General features: G+C 42.3%; 1 protein-coding gene across 4 annotated transcripts; it reads right to left on the reverse strand.

Moving 5' to 3' along the window:
• On the reverse strand, positions 1 to 13,563 carry RBMX (RNA binding motif protein, X-linked). Of its 4 annotated transcripts, none has more exons than XM_017817792.1 (11): positions 13,455 to 13,563; positions 12,064 to 12,190; positions 11,768 to 11,874; positions 6,179 to 6,350; positions 4,983 to 5,099; positions 4,514 to 4,628; positions 4,274 to 4,399; positions 4,094 to 4,182; positions 2,354 to 3,593; positions 1,368 to 1,462; positions 1 to 760 (listed from the first exon to the last, which is right to left on the reverse strand). In XM_017817792.1, the coding sequence occupies exons 2-9, from the start codon at positions 12,170 to 12,172 to the stop codon at positions 3,286 to 3,288; spliced, it is 1,143 nt and encodes a 380-aa protein (XP_017673281.1). In that variant the 5' UTR covers positions 12,173 to 12,190; positions 13,455 to 13,563; the 3' UTR covers positions 1 to 760; positions 1,368 to 1,462; positions 2,354 to 3,285. The 4 variants fall into 4 exon arrangements, with proteins under 4 accessions (XP_017673281.1, XP_017673272.1, XP_017673263.1 ...); XM_017817783.1 differs by having other exon boundaries at positions 4,094 to 4,197; XM_017817774.1 differs by having other exon boundaries at positions 4,514 to 4,649.
• Positions 13,564 to 14,062: the final 499 nt, after the last annotated feature.

Here is a 14,062-nt window from a genome sequence, read left to right on the forward strand (position 1 = left end):
GAAAGTCAGTATAAACTTTATTATCAGTGATTGTTTTAAGTACTTCAGTCAATCTGAAGTTAAGAGTTTTCTACGTGAAGTACCAGTGCCTGAGCATTCTTCTCACATACACTGGCACATCAACATGTATCCAAGATAAAAACACATCAAAACCTAGGCAAAGTTTTGAAGAAAGCACCTACTTGCAAGGGATGCAGTGCTGTCTGGAGTACATACACCACACTAATTATTCTGGGGATTTATCACTAACATTGCCTCAGTACATCAACACTTCCTTCCTCTCATCCAGAAGGCCTGGACAGAACTGTTAATGTAATAATATAGAACTTCTAATGGTTTCTTGGTGAAGAAGCACTTGTAACACTTTAGTCCTCTGTGTTTTAGAGGACCAAGACTAATTTCTGTACAACTTGCTCTTTTTTCAGCATTAAATGGCAAGCACACGTGTGAAGGGAACCCGAGTACGTCTCTGCTGCAGAACACACTGCCGTGTGTGCGCTGACCAGCCCGTGGGCTCCCTCTGGACTCTGGGATGATGGCAGCTATGGCACACAGCAGCTGGCTTCCACCAGAATTTTTCTGTATATCCAAGAGATTAGTAGTGCTACTTTCAAAGGCAACTCCTGAATGCTAACACAACCCTCTAGAACCAATGGTGGGCAACACCACTCTCAAAATCCAGGCTGTAGCAGTTGTTTTGTTATCCTTCCATTTTCCAACGCATATCCACTGCTGCACTGCCACCTTCTAGTCACCGTAACTGAAAAAAGGAAACACAAGTTAGTCTCCTCTTGAGAGGCCAGGAGACAAAAAAGCTAAATCATTTTTAAATTATTTTTATATACACAATGAATTCATTTGGTTTGTATTCTATCTGTCCCAAGAATATGTAAGTACATCAACAGCCATCTCACATCCACAGTTTTAAACCATTCCAGAGATGCCTGAAGTCTAATACAATCCAAAGAGCTCTGCAGAGATCAATTCCTAATCCAAAATTATACTCAGTATAACTGCTCACCCTGCACATTTAACCAGACTGATTAAATGTCTATACTGACACCTCTTATTAAAAATTCATATTTTTATGGTCTGCTCTTGCAAAAATTCATAGACTAAGTACTCTCTGCATATGATTTGAAGTGCATTTGTAATTGTTTTTGCTCAGCTGCACTCAAACAGGACCCCTTTTTGCAGATGAGTAGTCTCTCACTGCCATTCCTGACTGATCAGCTTATAAAGCCTACTTAAACCTCCCCCTGCAAACTTCAAACAGAAGTCAAAAATATTAATTAGACATGAAGATGTTCCATCCAAACCTACAAACACAATCTTTCTTCCAGCTACTACACTGCTGTAATATTTACCTTATGCACTGGCACAGGCACCACTCATCTCTGCCATCATCGCAAATGAACCAGCATTATTCCAGTGGTATCTTCTGGAAGTTATCACCCTGCAACTAAGAGAAGATATAACAAACTGAGAAAAATACATTTTACAGCACATATCAACATATAATGCTTCCCCCCATTTCAAAAGATGACAAAAGCTTGGGTTTGCAGATTAGTCTGTTGCAAGTTTTACTACTTCTTTAAGTGGTGGAAGGTTCACTGGCTTGGAATGGACTGGGATGGTTTAGAGATAAGTTGCATGGCTTATGGATTCTCACTCCTTTTCAGTGGTGCACTGCCATGTTAAATCCATAAGTTGAATGACAAAATTTACTGAGGACTAAACAGTAGTACAAAGGTTTTGGGTTTGTGGTTTGGTGGTTTGTTTTTTTTTTAGTTGGAGGTCTTCATGTTTACTATAGTCAAGAGCATCTTTTGAACTTCATGGCTTTACCAGAGCCATAACAACTTGCCACAGGTTCTGCCACATGTACCGGGTATCCCTGCCACGCAGTGTCAAACTAAACAGAGTCAGGCATCCAACTAAATGTCAAGTTTGCAATGGCTTGATTCAAACTCCCACTAGTCAAGCTGGTTGTCAATCTAAACCAATTTCTGATTTCACAAGGCTTTAATTTTGCTAGAATACTGTATATGCAGCCTCTTTAAGCATCTTCACTGAAACATACCGGGCACAAAATACCCCCTCCCAACCCTACGTGGCAATATTCTTTCTACAGTGAGCTGCATTACACCTTTAGTTTCAAAATTGGTGCCATAAATGCTTTTTTCCAAGAAGAAATGTTGAATTTGGAGAATTTCTAATGCACTGGAGCATTTTTTTTTTAAATCTAGACAGCACTTCCATTGCCATGACATGCAGCTTGTCTTACTGTACTAGAGGAAGGTAAATTGGTTTAATTTTGACTTAGACTGAAAAACTAGTTTGCTTTGCTTACCATCTTTGCTGTTTCACAGGCATTTGATGCTTTAAATCAGCTGTGGAATGCTGAAAGATTCACTTGTTTTTAGGAAGCCATAAGCCTTTGAGAAGTTGGAGAGAAAGACTTCTTTGCTTATCTTATTTTCTCCTTTGGAATCAAAGATGTTCCTTTAAAAGTGAAACACTACAGAGTTGCAAAAATTTGAAACAGTATGAGTAAGCATCGTTTTGCAGCTTCTTTGATGGAATTGGTCAATGGTTTGTGGGGTTTGTTTGTTTTTTAAACAGTAGTCTGTAGCTGACTTACATGTACATGACTTATTTGGAAGGGAGATCTTTTTAAACTCCCTATGAAACAGGAGGAAGGCAGAAAATAGTATTATCCACTTGCTTTTTCAGATTAACTGAATGAAATCCTCTTTTCCTTTACACAAGGATCTGAAGGCATTTAGTACTGGGAACACTGTGACTTCAAATTCTAGGCACAACTGAGCTTTGTGTGGAATCATCCCCACCACCCTCCAAATCACAAGCAATACTTTCAGAATGAGATGCTGAACATGTAGAACAATCCATCTCCATGTTAGATGGCTGGATGTTGTGTGGAAGATCTTAAGAACTGCTTTTTCCATTCATGACGAAAATCAGATGGGAAGTGTGGCATTTCAGGGAAACTTTACTTTGAAAAGTACAACACTAGTACACAGCTCAATTTTATACATTTAACATCTGTTTTCTGAAAGAAATGTTAACAATTTTGAAATGAAATTAAACATTGTTTGAACTTTGCTTCACAAAAGCATAAAGTCATGGAGGGGAAAACTTAACAGGCAACAATAAAAAAAGGTAAAAACAACTTTTCTTTTTAGTAGTCCTCTGGTAGTAAAGATAGAACAACTTCCACGTTTGAGAAGTAATCTGTCTTGGTCCAAAAGTTTAAGAGTGTTTTTAGTATCTGCTTCTGCCTCCACCCCTATCGGATCTGCTTCCGCCACGGCCACCGCCTCTGGGTGCTCCGCGGCTTGAACTACTGTAAGAATCTCGAGGAGGTGGGTAGCCCCTTTCCATGGAGGGGGGGAGACCCCTGTCTTGTCTTCCGACACGATCACGGCCACTTGAGTAGACATCACTTCTGCTGCTTGAGTAACTTTCTCGGCTTCCATATCCATCTCGTGTGCTGCCGTAATCATCATACCGACTGCTTCCACCATATGATGGCGGGGGCCCTCGTGCAGGTGGAGCACTACGTGAGTTACCTGCAGGGTCAATGGTCAGGTAATACGGCAACACCATGAGTTATATAGAACAATTTCAATCTGAATTTACAGAACTGCTGTATTTAAATGTTTACTGCTACTCTTTTGTATGTATTGAGATGTTCTTAATAGAATCTGCCACATTAATGGTACTTAAAGTGGGGACTGCGTATCGGGCAGTGAGTGGATTTAAAGATTCTGAAGGAATGAAGACGGTGTTTGTTTATTCAGGCAGGCTCTTTACTGGGATTTCCAGAACAGCTTGTTATTTTAGAGAAGAAACTCAGCCATATTTTCCAGAGACAGTTGTAATTCTGAACTGTAGACTTTGCTTCTTTAGCTTATAGCTTATTTAACAAGATGATCAAATGATAACCAACAACTGCACTTTCACTGTAGGGGGAAAAAAGTGTGCCACTTCCCCCTAAAGCAAGCAACCTAGTAAAAATCAGATTTTATGACACCTGTACAATTACATGATCCTCAAAATGGATTCTTACCATAACTCTCATATGAATCTCTGTAGGAGCCTCCACTTGGATGATCCGAGTAGTCTCTGTCACGTCCGCCACCGTATCCATCACGATCGCTATAGGAGGAAAGACTACTAAGACTTAGTACAGATCAGTAACATAACAGCAAGAATAAAGTGACAAGGAGAAAAATCCAACAGTAGGTACCTATATCCCCTGGAGGGGTATTCATCACGTGAACTGGAATGACCATAGTCACGATAAGCATAGTCTCGTGGAGGTGGCGCGTAGTCCCGTGTGTCCCTAGAACTGGGGTAATCTCTGCTTGAATAACTACAAAGAACAAGAACTGACACATTAGCCATGTCACACTGCAAAAGCTCAGGAATCAACATTCTTCTCTGAATAAAAAAAAACCACCCCACCAAAAATAGGAAAAGAATTTACCCATCTTTAGTGCTATAGCCATCATCTCTTGGAGACATGTAGACATCTCTCCGTGATGGCATTGGTTCTCTGCGTGGAGGACCACCATAACCATCTCTTCCACGTGACACAGGAGCTGAAGAGAAGCAGTCCAGATCTTTAAACTTAATTAGCATTTAGTCAGACAAGAGACTCTTGGAAAGTATTAGTAGATTGTTTAGAGTAATTTAAAACTATCTCTGTAGCCCCCATTACAGCACTTTACATTTCTGCTTGTACAGTTTAAAATCAGCACTAAAAGGAGCATACTCAAATCACACCAAGTTGTTCCCAACAGCTACAAAATTATATTGGTATGAAATTAATTAAAAATTAGAAAAATATACCAATCCCACTGTAGGCTGAAGTTAGAATGAATGATTTGCATCAGCTTCTGAAGGAAAACTGGTGCTACAGCTGACCAAGCAACTAATTAAGTCAAAGTCCTTACCTCTTCCTCCCATGCTACTGCTACGCACTGGTCCCGAAGGTGCCGATCTTTTAGGTGGAGGGCCTCCACTTCGTGGAGGTGGACCTCTCTTCATGGGAAGTGGCCCTCGAGAAGACCCTAGAGGAATAAGCCATGAACCAACTTATTATTTCTGTGATACTCAACTGCATGACCCTAAAGCCTGAACTACAGTAACCTAAGTGCCATTATTACCACTATGTGATCAACAGTAAACCGCTAAAATTAGATCTCTCAAAGCCTTGTCTTCTAGCCCATACTAAATGCTACTGGCAGAATTGAGAGCCAAACTTTCCACAGCCTAAACTCCTGTCAAGAAATTGTCTTTTAGAACTTATCCAAAAGTCACAGAGTGTGACAGAAGGGGAAAAAAGACAGCTGATATCTGTAATCAGTCACAGCTTAAATACTCAACAAGTTACTGTTCTCAGAAGACAAGAGCCACCTGGGAAGATGTACTAGGTAAGAGCCTATAGAGAGGGAACAGAGGCACTACCGAGTCTGTAGAACCTACTACACAGACTCTGCAAGAGAGAAGTTTCACTATTTCCAGGGTTTTTTTCTGCATTACAGCTTTTACTGTTATACCTCAGGTGCTGCTTGCTTGTTCTTAGAGAGCTTTGTTTTGATACTGAAGTCTGAATCAATAGCTATATCTTAAGGAATATCCAGTATCAAGTAATGTACTATTGTTCCACTTCAGAAAGCTTCAACTCAACACACTATTTTGTAACAACAAACAAGGCTTAGCTGCCCTAACTCCCAATATGACCTAGAATGATCAGCCCTAGAATTTTCTAAGTTCAGTCCTCTTGCTAGTAAGAATGAAAGACAGTTCCCTTTCCCTGGTGGAAGAGAATCACTTTTTCAACTTGAATACCAGAAAGCTTCCTTTCTCATGTGCAAGGCAGGAGTTTTGTTTTTCTTTCATAGGCAAAAGTCAAGTGGAGTGTTAGTTGTAGAAAGGAATCTTCATATTTGAAAGCCTTTTCTTAAGGTGTACTTGCCTAATCAAAAATTCTACTAAACTGCTGAAATCATATTTCATCATTTTAATAAAGAACAAGGAGTGCACTATTTGGCTGTTTGACTTTTTTTTCCAGTAGGATTATTGTCATCTTCCAATGGGATTGTCTTGTATGTTGTCCAAGTATATAATGAGAGAGGTCAATACATACCCAAGTGACTCCCTCTTGAAGGTGGTCCTCTCGCGCCACTTCCGCCTCTTCCGCCTCTAAGGCCCCTGGGAGGACCTCTGCTTCGGGGAGGGGGTGGCGGCCCACGCCTACCACCACTCTCAAAGGATGGCTTGGTTGCTTGTTCCACTTTAATTGCTTTCCCATCTAATGACTAAAGAAGAAGCTGCTTTACTTACTGCTCAGTCATGTTTGTATTTCTTAAATCAAGCCCCTCTTGCTTCACTATTATAGGGCTTCCATTTTATAAGTTAGAGCAACTCTAGAACTGATTTCAGTCTTCAGTATTAGTAGTCAGCAGCATGTTGGGCCTAATTTCAAATTTCTACAGTACTTCATTCTTGTTGTATTGATGAAAAAAAAAATACAGAGCAGCATCAGAAAGGACTTTCAGTGAAAACACAAGTGTCCAATGATTACGGCAGCCCCACGTCATTTATTCTGTAAATGAAACATGATATATGATCTACAATTTACTTTCAATTGCCACGTACTTTCGTATCAAACTAGGACTGCACCAGGAGTTACAGGATTAAGCTGAACGTAACTTAGCTTCAGTTGGGATTTCTGGCAATGGGGAGGCCGTTTAGTACATTTTCTTGATGTCCTGATAACACGGTGATCACTGATGCATTTAGAAGTAATTTCAGCATCTACACAGCAGACTGAGTATGACAATTCACCCCTTCTTTCTAGTGTTTCAAGTTGGGTTTTCAAACAAGGTGACTGTCACAATTTACTCTATTACTTGCTTTCCATGTGGTTGGGGTATTTTTGTTTGTGGGTTCTGTTGTGTGGTTGGAGGGCTTTTTTGTAGGACAAAAACGGGAGCTTTTTCTGGAATACAGATCTGCAATAACAGGACCTCTGCAGCCTGCTGTTATACCTCGAAGGTGAGCAGGTGGTAACACATGTTGAGTAACTCAATTAATCAAATTTCTGTATAATCTTTCAGGCAACACATGTTTGGCAATTATGGTAGAAGTAAGATCACAAGCTCTGCTGAAATTAGGTTACTGCACACCTATCCTGGCAAACGTGGTTTATTTGCCCCTTTTAGCAGTTAAATATTTAACTCTGCCTTAAAAACTAATTATCAGGCAGAAAGTTTTGTTTATTGCACTTCTTTGCTGCAATAAATTAACACAAAGAAATGCTAGTAGTGTCTTAATCTGCACTGACAGTATTTTATTGAAGTACAGTATCTTTTTTTGTTCTCCACCAAAATCTAGCCCTCTCTGAAACCATCCACTGTAGTAGCTCATGTATTTTGCCACCACATGTAGTCGTAGCTACTGTTTGAAAAATCTGTGTGTATGTACACAGGTCCAACTTGATCCATCTGAGGGAAAAAAATAAGGAATACTAGCAAAATCATATTGGTCCTGTCTTTGACTTAATGAAAATATTTTACTTACAGAAGGTTCCTCAAAAAGCCTTTTGGCATGGCAAGCTGAAACATTTCAGCAGCATTAGTACCTCTAATCACTGGAACTTCTCAGTTCGTATCATATTGTTTTGCCATCGTAATTCATACTGAGAGATGTCTCATCGTTCAGGATGAGACAGGAACAGTGGGCTTGAAGCCTTAAGCTTTGCCATCATGTCCACTGCCATCCTCAATGTCATAGCACATTCTTGACAGCTTGTTTGAAGTTTAGAAAGCAAACACAATCCCCTTCTGCTAGCATGGGTTCTGAAAACCTGCATGCTAGGTTCCAGTTCTTTTTTTTTTATGTAGGAGGTACAGTTTTATTTATTTCTCCTCCTATTCTCTTCTGCCTTGCACTTACGCATCTGACTTAGGCAAAAGATAGGTTTCTTTGCAGACTGCTTTACACAAGCAGTTTTAAAAGGTATGCCTTAGGTCCAGAAAGACCTTTCATTAGGTCTAAGAATAATTTTTTTGTTAACCAGAAGTTGTCAAAGTCTGTCCTATTTTAAAGCAGAGGGGACAACATTTTACAGGTTCTTAGCTCAAAGACAAAAGGTCTTATCTCACCAAACAGATAAAACACAGTCCATCTCAAAATATGGGATTTTTTTCAATGAGCTGAAAGCAACAGCTGTCAACATGAACACTTATTAATTCCTGTTTAGAACCCTCATTCAGAGTGTTACAGTAGCATTTTTAGTATCATATGAGCACCAGAAAGTTGAGTCACCTTGGTGCTAAAACACATGAAATAGAATTTAAGATACAAATCATTTAAGGACAGTAATAGATTGGCAATCAAAGTCTCCTATATGTGGCATGAACAATCTGTACAGCTTTGTAAGGTGAGCCAGGGAACCTTCACCAAACACAATTAGAGAACTGTCCTGCAAACTGTTCCACATTCCAACAGAAAAGATGAATGAAATTTGTAAAATTTTGGGAATGGGGCAGAAATCAAAGTATTTCCAAAAATTTGGATGAAACTGGACCTAACACCACACAGGGCTTTCCTCTCCAATGGATCATTTCATTGTGATGCTGCAGTGACTCCACCATTTCCGCATGTTCCTTGATGCCACAGAGTGGGTTTCCTTTCACCATATATATTCAAGAACTGAAGATCATCTCTTATCAGGCTAAGCTTCTACATTGTATATCACTTCTTCTCCAAAGGAAAAGCAAAGTCTGTCCAATTAAAGGAAGACAACCTTCTGTAGTGCTGAGTACACGTTACACTGTTTGGACTGCAGTATTTGCTTCCATCCTTTTAACAAGACCAGCTGGCTTGGCAGGTCTGCACTGGAATTAAGTCTTTGGCTTGTCCTGGAGCTTTCCCTTAAGGTCATATCCTCTCTTTACTTATCCATTTCTTCCTAAGGATTTAAAATCAGAAGACTGTGAGGAACAGCCTACTGCACCGAATGACTTGGGAGTATCCAGCACACTTGTGTCCAGGTAAGCACACGCATTTTGTGACATCAGGATGCAGACTGCCACAAATTAAGCTTCTTCTTAAAGTAAGGCAGATAATCTGCTGTGATAAAGTACTTGTAGATTTCTTCTGTGCTGCTCAGACATGCTAACATTGATCCAATTCTGCAGACAAAGTAGTTGAAGTGAAAAATCTCCATCACACCTCCAAAATAATTCCGCCGATCTTTTTCAGTAGGACTGAAATGAATTCTCGACAAGCAAGCTTTGACCAGTCTATGCTTGTCTCAGTTGGGAATGAAACAATCTCCTTCCTTTCCCCCCCACCCAGATAGGTGCAAAATGCTGGCTATACAATTTTCATGAACACTTGCAAAGTAAAAAAAAAAAAAAAAAAAAAAAAAAAAAAAAAAAAATATCAAATGCCAATTCACTCTTGCAGAATCTATTGAATCAGTCTCTTCGATTGGCTACAACTTTGAATTCCCCTGGGATGACAGACTGAGCACGCAGAAGGCTTTCCCCAGGCTGGACAGGTCATCTAATTCTTTATAGACTGCTTGAACTGCAGTCTGCACAGGGCTTCTACTGCTGCTTCTTAAGTGCCTGACATCCTCAAGACTGCTCCAATCCATCCTTTCCAAATGACCACAAAAACTTCAAGTTGTGATGTATGACAATGATCTCTTCCCACAGCAGGCCTCAAACACTACTCCTCAAACTTTGAATGCAGAGTCTTTTTTGATTACAAGCAGTACCTGTTGTCCAGAAGGCTTTCTGAAGATGAGTGTGAGAGACTGAGAGACCACCTCATGAACATCTTTCATATCCATGGCCAAAGCAAGCCGGACCAGGGGACATTCTAGGCCACATGCCAATTGAGAATGTTCTTTTCATACATTATTTGCTGTTCAAACTTCATGCAGATGAAGATACTTCTAGATTTATAGTGTTGAAAACAAAACCACAAGAACCATGATCCAACAAGGCAATCCTTTGTAGCATTTCTTGACAGTGATGCAGATGGTGCATTCCAGAACAAGCAGACATTACCTCAGCCACAAACACTGTCTCATTTAGCTACTTTGCTAAGCATTACTTCCCTGAATGTTTCCAACGTGACCAAACACATGGTACAACATTCAAGAGGTAGAACAGTTGGTGATTATTTTCAAAGGGATTTTCATTTGCAAGCTGCACTCCACAAACACTTAGGATTAGTGACTGAATTCCTTTCAGTCTGACAATTACCTATTGGTGCTTGAAGTTACCTTATGTGAGGATTCAGGGTAACGACTATTTCAGAGGAAATTAAGTGTCTGAACACAGCAGTAAACAAGTCTTGAGAACTGCAGCAAAGTACACGACGGAGGAATAAATTCAATAAAAGGAGCACCTTTAAGGATGTTTAGAAAGAACATTATCTGAATTTGTTACTCTCTGCCTTGACAAAAACTACTAACTTGTTTAAAAAGGAAGCAAGTTTTCAAGGAAAGTAACACTGTCATGAGGTTGTCCTAAAGCACCCAGAAACACCAGTACATGGAGCAGAAAGCCTGCTATAACTCAAACCAAAGAAATTTTACTATTTGTGTTCACCATGAACACTACAAGCTCATTTTCTTATTCTTAAAGTTGCTTTGCTTACTGACTTCAGTAACGGACATTTTTCTTTCACTGCAATGTCTTATGCTAACCAGACAAACAGATATCAAAATCCCAAGAGTTATTTAATCATAATCAGTCGAGGCTTGTTCACCTTACATGAATGTCATCTCAAGAGACACTGCTGAGGCCAATGCAGTTAGACCTCAAAACAACCATTCAGATTACGCATGGAGGACCAGAGTCTGAAATTCAAACCAACTAAGATGCCTTTCACTGCCTGAAGAGACAGCACCTCTATGAAGATAAGGAGCTGATGACCTTCAAGTTGCCAGCTTACATCTACCTTTTCAAGCACATGCCGCAATAGACACGGATCATAGCAGCCTACATAGTTCTTTGACAAACTATCCTGGTATTGATCTCAGAACTTTTGCTCCAAATTCCTGTATTTTTAAAAACATTACATATACATTACGCTTTTACTTCCTTTTAAAGTCATAACATTGCATTTTAGGGTGTAAACAAACAAATATAGTTGCTGGCTAACTGCAAAGCTCTTTCCCATTAACTGGAAAGATGCCCCTCACATGTGCCAAGCAGACTGATGATGCATCTCACAAATCCAGGTTATCCACAGAATACCAGAGAGCTCATCAATGCTCCAGCACAGCAGAAAAGTCATATTCAACCCATTTTAAGGGAACAATTAACAGTTTTCAGGTAAGTCACTTCCCTGAAGTGTATTTTACAAAGTACTGCATTAAAGTATGATTTAAAACAAACAAACAAACATTAGAAACACACAAAAATGGAGAGCTGACTACTAAAAAGCCCTCCATCAGGGACTAAAACCAATAAACAGTGTAACTGACAGCTAGACTTCACTTTCTACTGTCAAAGCCATGACCAGGAGAAAGCAATTCCAGCATCATGGAGACTGGGACAATTTGCTAAATATGACATTCTGACTTGTCTCCAAGATCTTCTAATCCATTGTTTTTCCAGCTTTTATTACGAGTTAATTTACCCCAAAGATTTATCCTGCTGGACAGTAGTAACAGCAACGTGTTATTGTAAAAGGTCTTAATTCCTACCTTTCCATTCATATCTCTGGCAGCATCTTTTGCATCTGCTGGACTCTCAAATGTGACAAAGGCAAATCCTCTGGACTTGTTGGTTTCCCGATCTTTCATCAAAAGGACTGCAGAAAGAAAACCATGTTACCCTTTCCCGGAACTAGCAGGAACATTTCAGCTTTATTTAATTTTTTAAGCTCAGAACTTCTTAGAGGACATGTAAGCGCCATCATTTCAGATGATCAACGCCAAAAAAAGTCATCACAGCTGTGCTGTTGTTCATTTTATTATCTTAATAAAAAATTTCTCTTTACCTTCCACAATGCGTCCATATTTGCCAAATACAGCCTCGAGGGCTTTCTCATTAGTCTCTGTGTTCAAGCCCCCAATGAACAGCTTCCCAGGACGATCTGCTTCAACCATTTTGATGCCGTAAATGACCTATTAAAAGAGTAATGCTGTTATTAACAAAACATCAGACTACAACAGAGACTTCCATGCAACTTCATGGAATATAAGTGACTTTTTTCCTCAAAAGTGCAAGCAAATTTCCTTGAAGGAGATGTTAATTAAGAAGTATGACATATAAAGTACATGAGAAAAATTTTTTTCTGAAAGTAGTATTGCCCTCAGTTACTTCTTCACATTCAGTGTCTTTCAAAAAATATACAGTTAACTTTGAAAAGTGGAACAAAGTACTGTTAAGATCAAGCAATATTGGTGAATGTGAATATGAAAACTCTTTCAGAGGTGCTGTTCTTTTTACCCTTGATGTCAATCCTACCACTCCTTTCCTTTAAATCTCATCGTGGATTTTTCAAGAAATTTACTTAATCTGTCCAAGTAATATTAAATTATTAACTTTTAAAGGCATCTTGGGCCAGTATTCCCAAATGAAGCCCATTCTTTGTATTATTTCAAGTATTTCGAGCCAAGGTCCCGGCCTACACAACGTATGAGCCTGAACAGACACTAGACGACCACTGCAGTTCTACACAGCAATGCCACGGCTAAACCAAGGCGGGGGCGGGAGGGCTTAAAAAAAAAAAAAAAAACCGAGCCGAAGACAAAGCCCAAGCTCTCAGTGCCTGGCAGGGCGCCCGGCGCCTGTGGACCAGCGCTGCCCGCTTGGCTCCAGGCCGATGGAGGGAAGCCCCCGGCACAGGCGCAAGGGGAGCGCGGACAAAGCGCTGCCGGGAGAGGGCGGCCGGCGGGGCCGGGCCGGGCCGCACGGGGCCCGTGTGGGGCCGCGCTCCGGGACACGGGCCCGGGGGGCCGCCGGACCCTCCGCGGGCTCGGGCACCGCCACAAAATGGCGGCCGCCGTTGGCAGCAGCTTCTCTCCCTCCCCGCGCCCGGCGGCCGCCTCGGCGCTTACCCACCCCTCGGCTCGGCCCCGGCCCGAGTCACTGGCCCCGCGCTCCCGCCGTCCCCCACTCGCCCTCCCCGGGGATGCGGATGGACCCCCGACACCTAAAATGGCGGCCGCCGCGCCTCACGCCGCCGGGACCCCCGTCTCCCGCCGCCGCCGCGCGGACCCCGCCGCCCCACGCGGGGCCGGGCGAGCAGACAAACGGGCCCGACCGCGCCTCCGCCCCGCAGCGACGGGCGCGCCACGCGGCTCCCTCCACGCGGACGGGGCCTCTCCCCGCGGGTCCCCCCATGGCCCCGCGGTGCCGCCCGCAGAGACCCCGGCCCGCACTCACCTCCGCCCGCGCCGAGCCGCAACTGCGCAATGGGGACGAACAAAGGCGCTGCGGCCCTTTATACCGATGACGTCACGCGCCCGCCCGAGCCCCGGATGCGGCGGCGCCGGGCCCGGCAGGGGGCGCGCGCGGGCCAGCGGGGCCGGGGCTGGGTAGGCCGGAGAGGGGGCGCTGAGGGGGGATCTCGTCAATGCATGGGAATATCGCCAAGAGGATGGTGCCAGACTCTTCTTAGTGGTGCCCAGCGGCAGGATGAGGAATCGTAAACTAAAACACAACAAGTTTCACTCAACATGAGGAAGAACCACTGAGAGTGGCAGAGCACTGGAACAAGCTGCCCAGGGAGGGCATGGAGTCTCCCTCTCTGGAGGCGTTCCAAACTCACCTGTCGCTGGGTATCTGTCGAAGGGGTCCCGGTCCAAGGGGGGAATGGATGTTGGGTCTTTCAGAGAAAAATCAGAAAGAAAAGTCAAATTGCCTTTGCTCTCCTTATGTCGCAAGTTATCTACATGGTCTGCTGAGAAAGAACGATATACAGGAGGGAAGGAACAGCTGCAGATGGACACGTTCCGGGGAGGAAGGGGGGGGGGGGTTCGGGGTGTGTGTGT

This window comes from Lepidothrix coronata, unplaced genomic scaffold (assembly GCF_001604755.1).
Source record: "Lepidothrix coronata isolate B3197 unplaced genomic scaffold, Lepidothrix_coronata-1.0 Scaffold2, whole genome shotgun sequence".
NCBI classification, from domain to species: domain Eukaryota; kingdom Metazoa; phylum Chordata; class Aves; order Passeriformes; family Pipridae; genus Lepidothrix; species Lepidothrix coronata.

Coding starts and splice junctions, on each gene's coding strand:
- RBMX (XM_017817764.1), bottom strand. CDS start 12,172: ATGGTTGAAGCAGATCGTCCTGGGAAGCTGTTCATTGGGGGCTTGAAC. Junction 11,875..12,063: donor ATATGGACGCATTGTGGAAG/GTAAAGAGAAAT, acceptor TTCTTTCTGCAG/TCCTTTTGATGAAAGATCGG. Junction 4,650..4,982: donor CAGTAGCATGGGAGGAAGAG/GTAAGGACTTTG, acceptor TTAAGTTTAAAG/ATCTGGACTGCTTCTCTTCA.